Source organism: Saccoglossus kowalevskii, chromosome 1, assembly GCF_978046115.1.
Source record: "Saccoglossus kowalevskii chromosome 1, keSacKowa6.1, whole genome shotgun sequence".
Classification (NCBI taxonomy): Eukaryota; Metazoa; Hemichordata; class Enteropneusta; family Harrimaniidae; genus Saccoglossus; species Saccoglossus kowalevskii.
This window is the reverse complement of record NC_140641.1, coordinates 23,419,814-23,434,105: the sequence shown is the minus strand read 5'-3', so window position 1 is coordinate 23,434,105 and position 14,292 is coordinate 23,419,814. Positions and strand designations below refer to the sequence as shown.

Below are 14,292 nucleotides of genomic sequence, written 5' to 3'. Positions count from 1 at the left end.
AACCTGTCCAAAGGAACAATCACATACAAAAAAAAAAAGGGTTTCCTCTCAATTTATTTCACATTCACACTTATTTTACCAAACTACAAATTCCCCAACTATCGTGAGATATTTTTCCAAGATTACTATATCAATTGAATCAATGACATGCCAATGAATTTGTACAACTAGTTGCCTCATTAGAAATGTTTGTATCAGTAGTGCGATATATCAGTTTTGAGGGAACACTGATCCATATTTAATTTTTTTTAAACAAAAAAAAATAACCACAATAAGAGTAAAAGTGATTAATCTACTTTAATATTGGCAGTGCTTATAATTTACACTTGAAATGATGTCGGCTATTATCTACAAATCAGCACCATTAGTAAATTCTTAATCTAAAATATCCCTGCATTAATAAGACAGATAGTAAATGTGTTCTCTAAACAATATTCCCACATGAGAAACAATATGCAGTTTGTCTTAAGTGATCAACAATGAAGTGTGTGTGTGTGTGTATAGAGGGGGATAGTCGAAAATCACTTGCTGAATTTTATGTAGAATAGAAGATAGAATTTGTCTTGGTTATAAATTATTACATTTAAATAGCACGAGTTGACTGGTGTTCAGAGACAGAATTTCTAAAAATATAATAATCTTTTCAACAGCAAAGTATACACACTCAAAAAAAAGGGGTGACCAGTCAAGTCAAATTCATTACTTGCAATAATGTACTGTACAAACTTGTTAATCTTAAAAAGATGATGGCATTTAAAATGCAGCTTGCTGCTGACAATTACATTAGTCTATTTCAGGTTGATATGTATAGCATGATACAACGTGGAATTAGATTTATCAGATATTAAAACTTTCTCAATACAATAGAATCAATTGTAACATTTCAGGTGCACTCAATAACCTGAAGAATCAACTGAAAAAAAAAAATGAAATTTGTTTCAATGTACAAAAACAATAAAAGAATTTTAGCAATATACATCTTATCAATAGTTTAATTACATAATCAAAAGAGGGACAACTATGAGTAAGATAAACGCACACTAGAAGTTTAACTTACATTTATGTGAACGCATAAATTCTGATGAATTACACTGTATATTTAAATCAAAACAAGTTGTGCACTGATAAAAAGACACTATCAGAGGTGAGTTGGGGAAACCTGAAACAGAGTATGAAACTCTTCAATACAAGATTTTATTAAATAGGATACGAAAGAAGTAGTGTAATTGTGTGAGCAGAAGAAAACTAAGTGTATTTTGGCGATGATTGCACAATACGGTAAAAGATAAAAATATCATTGATTTGCAGTTTGGAAAAATAAATTACTAACAGAAATGTAGAGACATACTCCTCATTCAAACAGAAGATACACCAGAGTAAAAAACAAAACCAAAAACCTACAGCTGCGAAGTGGTCTCTTGACATGAAATGGTACTCTTTGTATGTTATAAAACATGGCCTGATTGTCGTAACATATATACTTTAGGTTAAGTCATTGCATATAATGTAATCTGCATATAAATACTATAATTACATGGAGCAATCAACATAGCAGGCTCCAACACACTAGTTTTCAGAAGAGCTTTGTTCATCAGTGAGTTCTTGACTTTGACTTTGTTCTGGTATTGCCACTTCAAATCTGTCTTTTCCAACAATCATTTTAAGTTTCTTTGGCAAGTATGGTTTAAGATGCAGATGTGAATCTATCAGTGTATTGTCATCTTCCTCATCTCCAGACGATGATGGAATCAGGCTCTCGGGCGTTTCACAGTTGTCACCATCTGAGTTATCCCATTTAAATTCCCCTGACTGTGGACAATTTTTAATTTGTTCCTCAAACTCACTGGATGATTCACCAAACTTTACAAAAGAAGAGCTATTGAGCTGTGACAATCTTGGTGAAAAGTGGTCAACAACTTTATGAAATGAAGGGTGCTCTGGATTTTCATACAGCTCCCGAAGTTGTGACAACCTGGGGGCAAACTGATGAACTGTCTTAACTTTTTTTTTCCCCTTTTGCTTTGACTTCTTTGTTTTTTTTCGAGAGTAACCATTAAAATGCAAGTTTTTCTGCCATTGTCTTTTTTTGTTGCGTTTTAGCAGATCTCTCTCTTTTGATGCAAATGTTTCAGTTTCTGAACTAGGTGGCTTGACCTTCAAGAAAATTTTAGAAGCAGAGGAGGTTCTCTGATTTTCTTCTTCACTGCTGCTGTTGTCACTTTCAATACACCTTGCAAACCTTATCGTTAATTTGGGGATCTTATCATCATGGTGTGATAGTAAAGTAGCATTGTATTTTACCATCTTTTTCTTTGTTCGAGTCCATTCTTTGCTGATAGGATCCCATCTATTTTTTTTTCTTTTTTTCTCGATTTTACCATTTGTTGAAGAAATTCTATGTTCTTCTACAGTACTCCTGACAAGTTGTTGTGTGCTGTGACTTGCTGCAATCTGAGACACTCCAGTGTTTTTCATTTTCAGTCTACAATATTGCAGCGACCCAAAGGAATCTCCATTTTGTAGCTGTTCCATGACAATGTCACCAGAATTACACTCCATAACTGCTCTGTTATAAGTATGAGGCCGAGGTGCCTTAATACGTAACTTAGTTCCCCCTGTGTCAGGTACAAGTTCAGTTTGGTAAGCACGTGCTGGAGATGATACTGTTTGTGAAGTAGCAGAAATCAGATTCATGACACAGTTGTCAGACGATACTGAAGCATCACCCGAATAAGCTAATATTTCAGTAGCAACATCAACTGAATTGCTATTGTTCCTGGACTGGCAGCTCTGCATTTGTTCACAGGGATCAACACCTGCGGATTCAAGTGTGCAATCTTGCATAGCTTCATAATCATTGCCAACTTTTGAACATTCCTCTCCCTGTTTAATTTCATATTTTGGAGAGGGAATACATTTCCAGTCAGGCCAATCATCTTCAGAAGCATCATTATATACTTTCTTCAATTCCATCGAAGAGTCCTGACAATTGAAAGTTGGTTCGGAAATATACTCAGTTTCAGTTTCATCTTTTATTTTACTGGTGTATTCATAATCCTCAAATTTCAGCATGGAATCCAACTGATCGGCAAGTTCACTATTACCAGGTTGTACACGTCCTGATGGTTTTACTACAGCTGTCTGTCCATCCTCGGCATCATTAAACTTTAATTTCCTACGTGAAACACCTATGACCTCGCCTTTTGGCCCAAGCTTAACTATTTGGGATGGACTTAATTTTTGAGGTGTTAGTACAATGACTGGCTCTGATAGTTTGCATCCATGAGATTTAATGAGTGCAGCATCATATTTGGTTAGCTCAGAGTTTCGTTGCTTGCTGTAACTGGAGCTATAACTGGATCTCTGAAAACCTGAATCACTTGTTGATTTGTCACTACGCTGTCTTGATCTTCCACTTCGACCACTACTGGATCTTCCTAAAATAAAAGAAAGAGAAAAATTATTAAACAACGATGACATACAGCGATCCTAGAAATCACAGCATTAATGAACAAATATCTCTCTTCATCAGATTCTATGCATTACGACATTACTCATACACAAAACTGTTCTTTGAAGTTTTGGACATTAAGTTTGCTATACTTTTTATTTTTGGCACAATGTTTTGGACTCTATCAAAACATGTTTTGCATTGCCTCATGACCAGATATGCACATTTCAAATTGTTTCATGCATTCAAAGACACAACCAGATATCAAATGGAGATTTGTTTGTTAACTAAAGTTAACATAATGATCACAAAAAAATAACTATTACTACAAAACACTAGGGAGGACAGATGATAAGAAAACCATCTATTCAACATTTTCATTCTCAGAATGCAAGAAATATCTCTAGAGACTTTTGTGTACCTGTGACATTTACCAAAGTTTCACAAAGCAGTACACACAGGATTGTGAGTAACTGTGAGCGCCCTGTGCATTTTTGAACAGAATTATTTGATTTTTATGCATATTTATAACTAATATCGTTTTCAGTCAGTCATCTCTAACTGAATCATGAAGTGAATGCACATAGACAGACATGTCAAAGATATAGGTCCAGATGAATGGTTGGATGCATGGATATAATCTACAAGTGACCTAAGGAAAAATGGACTTGAGGAAGAGTAACAATGAATTCTGACCTCTAGATCTGTAACTAACAGGACACCTGCCATTCTGCCGGGACTTCTTGCCCTCTTCACTTTTGCGTTTCATTCTTGAAAGTCTGTTATCAGTTTCCCTCAACCTGTAAGATGTTTCTTTTAGCACATCTTTTTCAGATGGGTTCTGTGGAGTAAAGGCACCTGTCTTTCTCCTAGAATAAATCAGACACATTGCTTAGATATACAAGGTAATTCTGAATATGGTAAAAACTACGGTCAATCATATTAATATAACCGCCATAAAAAAACAAATAAACCTTACCTTTCACAAGTCTCACATTCACAATAACAATTGTCTTCACCAAAGAAACCATCGCCATAGAAACAGGTAATTTCTTCTTCTGGTTCAATGTCTCTCAACACTTGAACACAAGCAGTATCACGACCAGTTGATACAAACTATAAGTGAAGACATGGTAAATATTAGAAATGATACTCTTATTCTTTCATCTCAGAAAGAGAATTTTAACTGGTGTTAATATACTGTAAAAGTGTAATAGCTATAGGCCATTTTAGTTAATTTGACTAAATTCAAGAATTAATAGAATTTAAATTTAGCTCAAGTACCAACAATCCCATTGTGAGAATATACTTTCTCTTAAAATTTGTGACATCATGAATTAGCAAAATTATGGATTAGCTAAATTAAAAAAAAGTTTTAGCTTAAAACTATGCTACAGTCAACACGGCATCAACTATTATGACAAACCATACCCAGAATATGTGATGTAATTGGCCTGTACAAGGTTATGTCAGGGTTACACATAAGAAAAGTAGGTCAACAGTTACTGAAGTGTTCCAAAAATGATGTATTTTTGAACACAGGGTTCTCCTCAAGGTATTGTAGAGATACCTTGTGCCCACTATTCTCATTTCAGATAAACAAGAAAATTCACTAATAGTATGTCATGTAATTAACATGCATTGTTATGCTAATTAACCATGACATATTTTCCTGAAATACTGGAACAGTCAGTGAAACAAGCAGCATAATCAGGACATTGCATCACAGGATAAATAACAAATGCCTCTTTTAATATTCGGTTTGCAGCACAAGTATAACCATATTCAACCATGTAGTAATATTCTGTTTCACTGCTGAACTGCAAATGAATCAACGATCTCATTGAATTCAAGCTACCCACCACAACTGCAATGACTTGAGGATGTGGTGGACGATAACTGGTCTTATTCAGGCAACATTATAACATCTGCGAGTCACTCAAACCAACTATTTTCTTTTTGTGAAGGTCTTATTTTTGGTGAACAGTTTTGTGAGTGACACAGTCTGCTGGGGGCAGACACTCCTGTTAAATTTGTTAATTGGAGACACTCACCTTACAGTTGGGTCGACAATCTGCAAAGAAGAATATACATTCATTAGAATATACCGTGATAAAAAGTCATTTTTGACATACAGAATGATGTCATTAAATACATAGCAGAGATGACAGAGAATTTTAAGAGGATCATGACAACAATCTAGATACAGATTTTAGGTCATCAGACATTTTGCTCAAATTGGCCACTAATGGTGCTGTTACGAGATACAGAAACATGTGATGACATGTTACATTGAATCAAATGCATAAACCATGCACATTTTTCAGTGTATGATAATCCCAGTCTTATTTAAATCTGTGTATCTTAGGAATGATCCATTGTTTTGAAGCAGTTTCTTTAGGCATCTGGTAAAACACAAATTTGCTCCATGAATTTTAAATTGCTTATTGACCTTGGATTTTCACTTCCAGTCAACTGAGCGCGTTTCTGGGTGAGTCTGTCTCAATAGTTATCATACAGCACTTACCGTGATTGATAAATGAAGCAGGTCCAAGCCACAATTGTGCACAATTCTTCCTAGTAGAATACATGACACTGAAGTCATTTTCACCTGCCCTGAGTAACTGATTCTCTTCAAGAGGTGTGAGTTCAGAAATACAACCAACCAATAATGAAATTTTTTCATTTTTTTCCCTGGAATGAGAAAAAAATATCTATCTTGAATTTATGAAAGTGCAACCAATGAATACATGCTTCTATTCAACACAACAATGTCATTGAGTAAAACAGACGTACTAATTTCTAACTCACCATTGTTTTGTACTAACAATTTTGGCACCCTGTCCTTCCAATGAATACCGACAACAAGACTTCACTTCAAACCCTGATTCCTCTGAGAACGTCTGTAAATATCTGAAAACCTAGCAGATAACGAAAAATGATCATTATCATTGTCAGTTATTTACTGTTTAAGCTGACACAGTTCATGGTCTCGAAAATTGCTGGCCAGATGCTCCAAAATTTCAATCCACATCTATTCATGTACCCATCAATATTTGAATAATTATGGTGTATTATACCATAAATCAGCTGGCGTTACATTTGTTTTGGTTTTGTTTGAAAATCTTGAAAAACACGATATCGTAACAGGGTTCTCCCCAGCCTGATTTGAGTGCTGATTGCTAATTAATATTCATGAGTACATTAATATTCATTTTGCCATCCTACTAGTTACGATTTAACTACTTTAATTAATTTAACTTTTATTTTAAATATTTCAATTTAAAATTAATCTGCTTTGATAAAAGTGAAAAAATATATACATTTCTTTTTCGCAATCACATCTAAAATATGTATTTTGAGACATTGACCCGGCAGCCATTTTTTTTTCAAAAGCATGTCGCCTGTCTGTTATGGGCAAAGTGGAAGAATTTAATCAGTTTTTCTCTAATGGATTGCTGGTAAATCACATTAATAGTGAGAAATAGTGACTAAATATAGCTTATGAATTTAATTTCAAGAACGAGTCAGGAAGTCAAAAACATCAAAGAAGCTTACTACACTTGAGTGCAAGTGTAGATTAAATAAACAGCTTGACGCCGGTGACGTTATTGTTCAGTTCAACAGATCCTACACAGAATTAAACTGCAATGCTAAACCTTCCCTATGTTTATTTATCACTATCTTCCCTTCCATTATTTTGATGCACGACTTATTCCAACAGAATGTCAATCCGAGATGGTTAAAACAAAAACACAATAAAGTTTTGTTCTGTGTTAATTTTTGCATTGTGTTATTGTGCGTTGAAACCAACAAGGACAATAGAATGATGGTCCAGAAGCCAACATCTAGTGTTCATCATAAATAGAATAGTGGCAATCGGCAACTTTTTGTGCTGGTCAGAAATCCAGACGGAACCATGCGGCGTGAGGAGAACCCTGTCATAATATTGTTTACTTGCATTGAGTTACAAAAAATGTATTGTCAACAATGAGCTATTTATTCAACCAGTTTTTAAAAACCTGCGCATAATATGTATATTTTTGTTTCAAAATTTACCCATCGAAAAATATAATTAATATTTTTTGGGGGTTTTGTACATGCGACGTAACTTGCTTTAAATACAATCTTGCATGTCTAACCTTCAAAATTACTGCAGTAGCCTGGCATTTTATTCTTTAGTGTCTTGATAGAATCATTGACAAGAGTAAGTTTTTGCCCACAGCCGGCATAACAAATAAAGAGCTGACATGGAAATGCTTTGAAACATTAGACTCAGAAACTATTAGTGTTATTACATGTACCATGAAGATAACTTACATGTTCTTTGAAAGTATTTTGTTGATTCTTGGACTTGTTAAGAAAATATAATCTATACCAATGCCCTGAGGTTAAAGCTTTAAAGGCAGTCTCTAGACTGATTTTGTGCTCTTTGTATTTATCTACAGTTCCTCGTAGATGTTCAGTTTTACTTGTCACTGGACGAAACCTATTGGAATAAATCAAACAAAAGAAGCAAGATAAAGGTTAACATATATGCACTATGAAAACAGTTTGCACTGTAATGAACTGTAAAGTAAAAATATCTAAGTCTACCAATTATTTATCATCATTATCACGCTGAATAAGGTTTACTTGTAGCATTAACAACATGCATGAATGCTGGTTTGTTAAAGAGGTTATTATGAATCAGATACGTTACCTTATGTTCATTTTGTGTGAAGGAAATCCCAAGAAAGGATCAACGACGAGACTTGTGGCTAAATCATCATTCTCGCATAATTCCTTTGATGACATTCCTGTAGAAGGTGCGTAGCGCGTACTCTGAAAAGTCTCTATCACCATTTTGAAAAGACTACAAGAAAGTGATAAATAAACAAGTCATTAAAAATGACACAGTCCTTGTTACATTATTGAAAGTTCTTTGCGCTCGTCATATTAAAGCGGAGGGGTTGTCGCGAGCGTGTCCTTGAAACTTGAGTTCCAAGTGGCGTATACAAGATTATTTATTTACATCATGTGTACTATGTAGTAGTAATATGGCCAAAATTAATCAAAGAAAGCTTAGAAAGAACTCCAGTGTGCTGAGAGTATTGAAGACACATTAAAAATTAATTCAAAATTACTTGTACATGAGATATTGATGGAAAAGCTGAAAACTAATTATGTACATCAGGTAACTAATATGAACAGAACAGAACAAAAAAATTATGAATTATTATGCTAATTAGAGAATTAATATGAACAAATTTTAACCCAAAATTACACAGGCCTGTCTAGTGTCCTAGAGCATTTATGTACCAAATTTTATTCAAATGTGATGACCAGTAATTGAGATATCAGTGTTAATTAATTATGTTAATTAGGAGAGATTAATAAGCATAAATATTTACCAAAAACTAATTGGGTTTCTGCATAGTTCTCTTTAAAAGTTTCATTAAAATCCAATTTGTGGTTCTTTATATATCAGTGGAACATTATGCAAATTAGGTAATTAATATCCAATTAAAACTAATTAGGTCTCTGCATAATCCTAGAAGATCTATGTAGCAAGTCTCATTGAAATATGATGATTACTACTTGATATATCAAAAGCTGAAAATTAATTAATTATGCAAATTAGATAATTAATATGTACTCATATTACCCTAAAAACTATCAGGTTTGTGCAGTGTCCTATGACATCTATGTACCAAGTGTCATTGAAATGTGATGATTACTACTTGAAATATCAAAAGCTGAAAATTAATTAATTATGCAAATTAGCTAATTAATATATACTCATATTACCTTAAAAACTATCAGGTCTGTGCAGTGTCCTATGACATCTATGTACCAAGTTTCATTGAAATGTGATGATTACTGCTTGAAATATCAAAAGCTGAAAATTAATTAATTATGCTAATTAGCTAATTAATATCTACTGATATTACCCAAAAAACTATCAGGTCTGTGCAGTGTCCTACGACATCTATGTACCAAATTTCATTGAAATGTGATGATTACTACTTGAAATATCAAAAGCTGAAATATAATTAATTATGCAAATTAGGTAATTAATATGTACTCGTATTACCCTAAAAACTATCAGGTCTGTGCAGTGTCCTATGACATCTATGTACCAAGTGTCATTGAAATGTGATGATTAGTACTTGAAATATCAAAAGCTGAAAATTAATTAATTATGCAAATTAGGTAATTAATATGTACTCATATTACCCTAAAAACTATCAGGTCTGTGCAGTGTCCTATGACATCTATGTACCAAGTTTCATTGAAATGTGACAATTACTACTTGAAATATCAAAAGTTGAAAATTAATTAATTACGCTAATTAGGTAATTAATATCTACTGATATTACGATAAAACATTTCAGGTTTGTGCAGTGTCCTATGACATCTATGTACCAAGTTTTATTGAAATGTGATGATTAGTACTTGAGATATCAGTGGAAAAGCCGAAAATTGATTAATCATTATGCAAATTAGGTAATTAATATTGTACAGATTTTTACCCAAAACTAATCAAATCTGCGCATTAGTTTGGAGCATCTGTGTGCCAAGTTTCATCAAAATCCAATGAGTGGTTCTTTAGATATCAGTGGAACAGTCATGAAACAGCTAAAAATCAGCTAATTATCATGCAAATTAGGTAATTAATTACCCCAGACCATTCGTCCCGGTGTTATCGCTATCGCCACACGAGACTCCAGCTTGTCTCCTATACAATTTGACTGCGCACATCCAGAAAGTAGATGTAGCTGTGATTGGTGGAATACTAATGAGTTGAGTGTCAATCAAACGCCCACGCTATCTTTAGTAAACAAAGTCACGTGACACGCGCCATTTTAGTTTTGGCAGGTGATTTCAAGGCAGCACGCTTAACCCTTTCGTTCACAGGTTGGGAGATATTAGAATGACTGACAATTTCACGCCACTGTTTTACATTATTGGCGGATTTTTCTGCGCTATCAATCTTTCTCTTACAAACTAGACATAGATGAGACGACAGAGTCACTCCTTTCACAACGTCGCACTGGATCAAATTGGAAAGACGATTTCCATAAGTTATCCCTCCTGCTTTTCCTGGCTTGAATAAATTCACACACGACTTTAACTGTCCACAAACTCGAAGACTACACGAACACAGTCTACAATAGTCGTCCGCAATAATATGTATGTATTTCTTCGGTGTACTGATGCACGAATGCACCGTGACACGGTGTTTCTCGGGTATCGCCATCGCTGAGAATGCCGCCGGCGCAATTTTTCACCCAACTCGCGATTCTGTTTTGCAACATTTTATCAATATTCCCTTTGACAAAATCGCCGACAAAAGCACCGCTTTGCTGATCTTTTGTTCTATAATTCTTAATGCAAACACCGACCCTAGTAGTAATTAGTAACGTCGCCTCGTACATATGAACGGTCGTCATTGCAAATCGAACATCCTTTTGAAATTTGGACGTCGGGCAGGCGATTTCAAGGCACCGCACTTAAATATTAGCAACATATTTTTCTGAGCGGTTGTTTATTCTTCTTCAAACGAGACATAAATGTGACGACATAGTCGATCCCTTATCCACCGCTAAGAATGTCGCAATGTTTCGTTCGTTTTGCAACATGCCACAAATCGTCGAAAAAAACACCACTTCGACGGAAGCTTGCGTAATAAGGGGGTTAAAACAAGAAAACAAATGCCATGTTTAATACATATCGACCTGTTTTACTTGCGAAAGATAACGGAACATGAACTCGTTTCGTGCGACTTCGGAACCGGAAGGAACACACCAACAACGTTGAATTTACCCGCTATCTTCCAAATATGGTATATTAATTTATTCAGTTGTTTATTTAGAGTGACGTCCGCGGTCGAATGCGATTGGCTATCGATGTCAGTGCAAAGGTCATATGAATATTACAATTAAGTGGGCGGAAGGAAAATTGTATAGGAGACAAGCTGGAGTCTCGTGTGGCGATAGCGATAACACCGGGACGAATGGTCTGGGGTAGTAATTAATATGCATGGATTTTTACCAAAACCTAATCAAATCTGCGCATTGGCCCAGAGCATCTATGCACCAAGTTTCATCAAAAACTGATGTATGGTTCTTGAGATATTAGTGGAACAGGCGGACACACACACCCCCATACACACATACATACAGACACACTAACTGCAAAGACTCCCTTTTTGTGCTTCGCACACGGGAGTCAAAAACAGGGATTATTCGGCCATCTTTGATCTGATTATGAAACACACTGATATGTATGATGTATGTGCCAAATACGAATGAAAATGGTACATAAATTGTGGAAATATAGTAGTAAGTAGTAAAAAACAAAGATTCCTGCCAGTCTTTGATTCAATTGCAAAATAAATCGTCATGAACATGTATCCTAACATGTATAATCTATGTACTAAGTTTGAATGACAACTGACAAAGCATGTCCAAAATACAACATTTTCAAAAAACAAGATGGCTGCCAGTCGGCCATTCTGAATCTAATTGCTAAACCACTGCATGTGCATATGTCCCACATAAGGTACTAGGCACATGCAAAGAATGAATGGAATCGGTCCACAAGATTCTGAAATATGACTCTGGACAGACTGACGCACAGATGCACGGACGGACAGACTCAGGAACTCACGAACGGTCGGGACATGTATCCTAACATGTATGATCTATGTACTAAGTTTGAATGAAAACTGACAAAGCATGTCCAAAATAAGACATTTTCAAAAAACAAGATGGCTGCCAGTCGGCCATCTTTGATCCAATTGTAAAATAAATCGTCATGGGCATGTATCCTAACATGTATAATCTATGTACCAAGTTTGAATGAAAACTGACAAAGCATGTCCAAAATACAACATTTTCAAAAAACAAGATGGCTGCCAGTCGGCCATTTTGAATCGAATCGCTAAACCACTGCATGTGCATATGTCCCACATAAAGTACTAGGCACATGCAAAGAATGAACGGAATCAGTCCAAGGGATTCTGAGTTATGACTCCGGACAGACGGACGAACGCACAGACAGAGACCGAATTACAAGTCCCCGTTTTCGGACTTCGTCCGAACGAGGACTAATAAATAGACAAGTCATTATTAAGTTAAGAACATGTGAAAATAAAACCAACAGTCATTAGTCAGCTTTTTTTTTTATCAGACTATAATAAAACAAAAGGATGAAAGTCTCCATCATTCAGTTTGATCAAGATACCAAAATAAATGAACAAATAATAATAAATGAGTGAACATGCAATGCATGATGCCTTTAGCAATTTTGAGCAAAATCTGTAAAAGTGTACAGCTAAGAAAAGAGTTGAACACTTGTTCAATTATGTGTTCGGGCACACAGAACCTAAAACAAGTCCTGTAGAAGAGATCATTACTAGCACAGAAAGTTACAGGAAATTTGAATAAGAACTGCAATATCAAATGCTACATGTGCACAATTTCCTGTTATGAAAGACAAGATAATGATATCATTTGCATTATAATGATAAAAAAGGTCTTAGTTTGCACTGACGCACTCCCATAAAAACTTTTCCTTTTCTCTTTTTGAGTAAGCAGACAATTCCACTATTGTTCACTTAAATGAGATCATGAGTACTGTACCCCAGTAGTGTTATATCTGAACTACTGTAAAATACTGTATTTTAGCTTGAATTAATTTTCGCTGAAAAGATCTTTTGGGTGTTTTGTCTTGAATTTATTTTCACTGATTTTTGATTGCATGTGAAATATAGGCCAAAAAGTATATTCAAGAAAAAATAAAGTATTCCACAGTATATACTATGTCACTTCGAAATTAATTTGGAGAGAAAGACTTTCCAATGTACCCCCATCCCTTACCCTAACTTTAACCCTTCAGCCACTCAATTCAGTTAATTACAGGTATCCTTAAAAGGGGCATAATACAATTAACTTGAGGGGCAATAGAGTGCAGTAGTTTAGTTAGAGTTGTGGGTACATTGGAAAATCTCCTATTCCATTTAATAAATACATTTCTGAACCTGATGATGGCTATAACATGCAACTAAAAAAACTGAAATGCTGCAGAGGCTCATTTTACATTTATCAAAATATAACATTTTAGTGATGTCTGACGACATTTGGACACGGAAGAACACAAAAGGACAGGACATGAGCAACGGACTAAAAAGCATTATTTTAAGTAAATAACGCAGCAACATAACAGAAATGTTACAAACAAACGGATAATTCGCTTAAAACATAAATATATAGTAATGCTCCTTGTCACAACTCTGTCAATCCTCGGCCTAGAGTCTCGTTTATATCAACACAAAACATAAACACGGAAATTAAACACAAGGTTAGCTGTCAAGGCCTCCCTAACGTCACATAAATAACCGACTTTAAAACCAAGGAAAATATTTACTTTTGACCTGAATTGTTTAAATCCTAATCTCGAGTGAACCAATCCAAATTGTCTATCTCTACTGGCTTGTAATTTGTCAATAAAACGCAGTATTTTAAGTCGATCACGATCAACGGCGATCGAAAAAAAACTTAGTGGCTGATCACCGACCGATATTCGAAAGTGCACACATAACAAATACACGAAGGCACCGGCCTTTGCAACGCGGCCGGTGCGAAATCGGACAATTCTTTTTTTAAAAATGCCCACTTTTAACATATTTTTAACAAACGTACCTTTACAGATTGCTAGACAATAAACAAATAAAACGTAAACATCCAATCTGCGACAGTCAATTAAAGAGGGCCGCCGGGAAAGCGCTCTTTTCCGACGACAGAAGGAGAAAATTCGACTTTTCGCATTATCGAAAATCCAACATGGCGGATGAA

At 35.0% G+C, this 14,292-nt stretch overlaps 1 protein-coding gene across 1 annotated transcript; it reads right to left on the bottom strand.

Moving 5' to 3' along the window:
• Positions 1 to 278: 278 nt before the first annotated feature.
• Positions 279 to 14,280, bottom strand: LOC100372808 (uncharacterized). The gene is made up of 9 exons (XM_002732174.3): positions 14,140 to 14,280; positions 8,154 to 8,306; positions 7,772 to 7,940; positions 6,263 to 6,372; positions 5,979 to 6,145; positions 5,506 to 5,525; positions 4,431 to 4,567; positions 4,148 to 4,320; positions 279 to 3,437 (listed from the first exon to the last, which is right to left on the bottom strand). Exons 2-9 carry the CDS (start codon positions 8,294 to 8,296, stop codon positions 1,567 to 1,569), a joined length of 2,790 nt encoding a protein of 929 aa, XP_002732220.2. The 5' UTR covers positions 8,297 to 8,306; positions 14,140 to 14,280; the 3' UTR covers positions 279 to 1,566.
• Between the last annotated feature and the right edge of the window lie 12 nt (positions 14,281 to 14,292).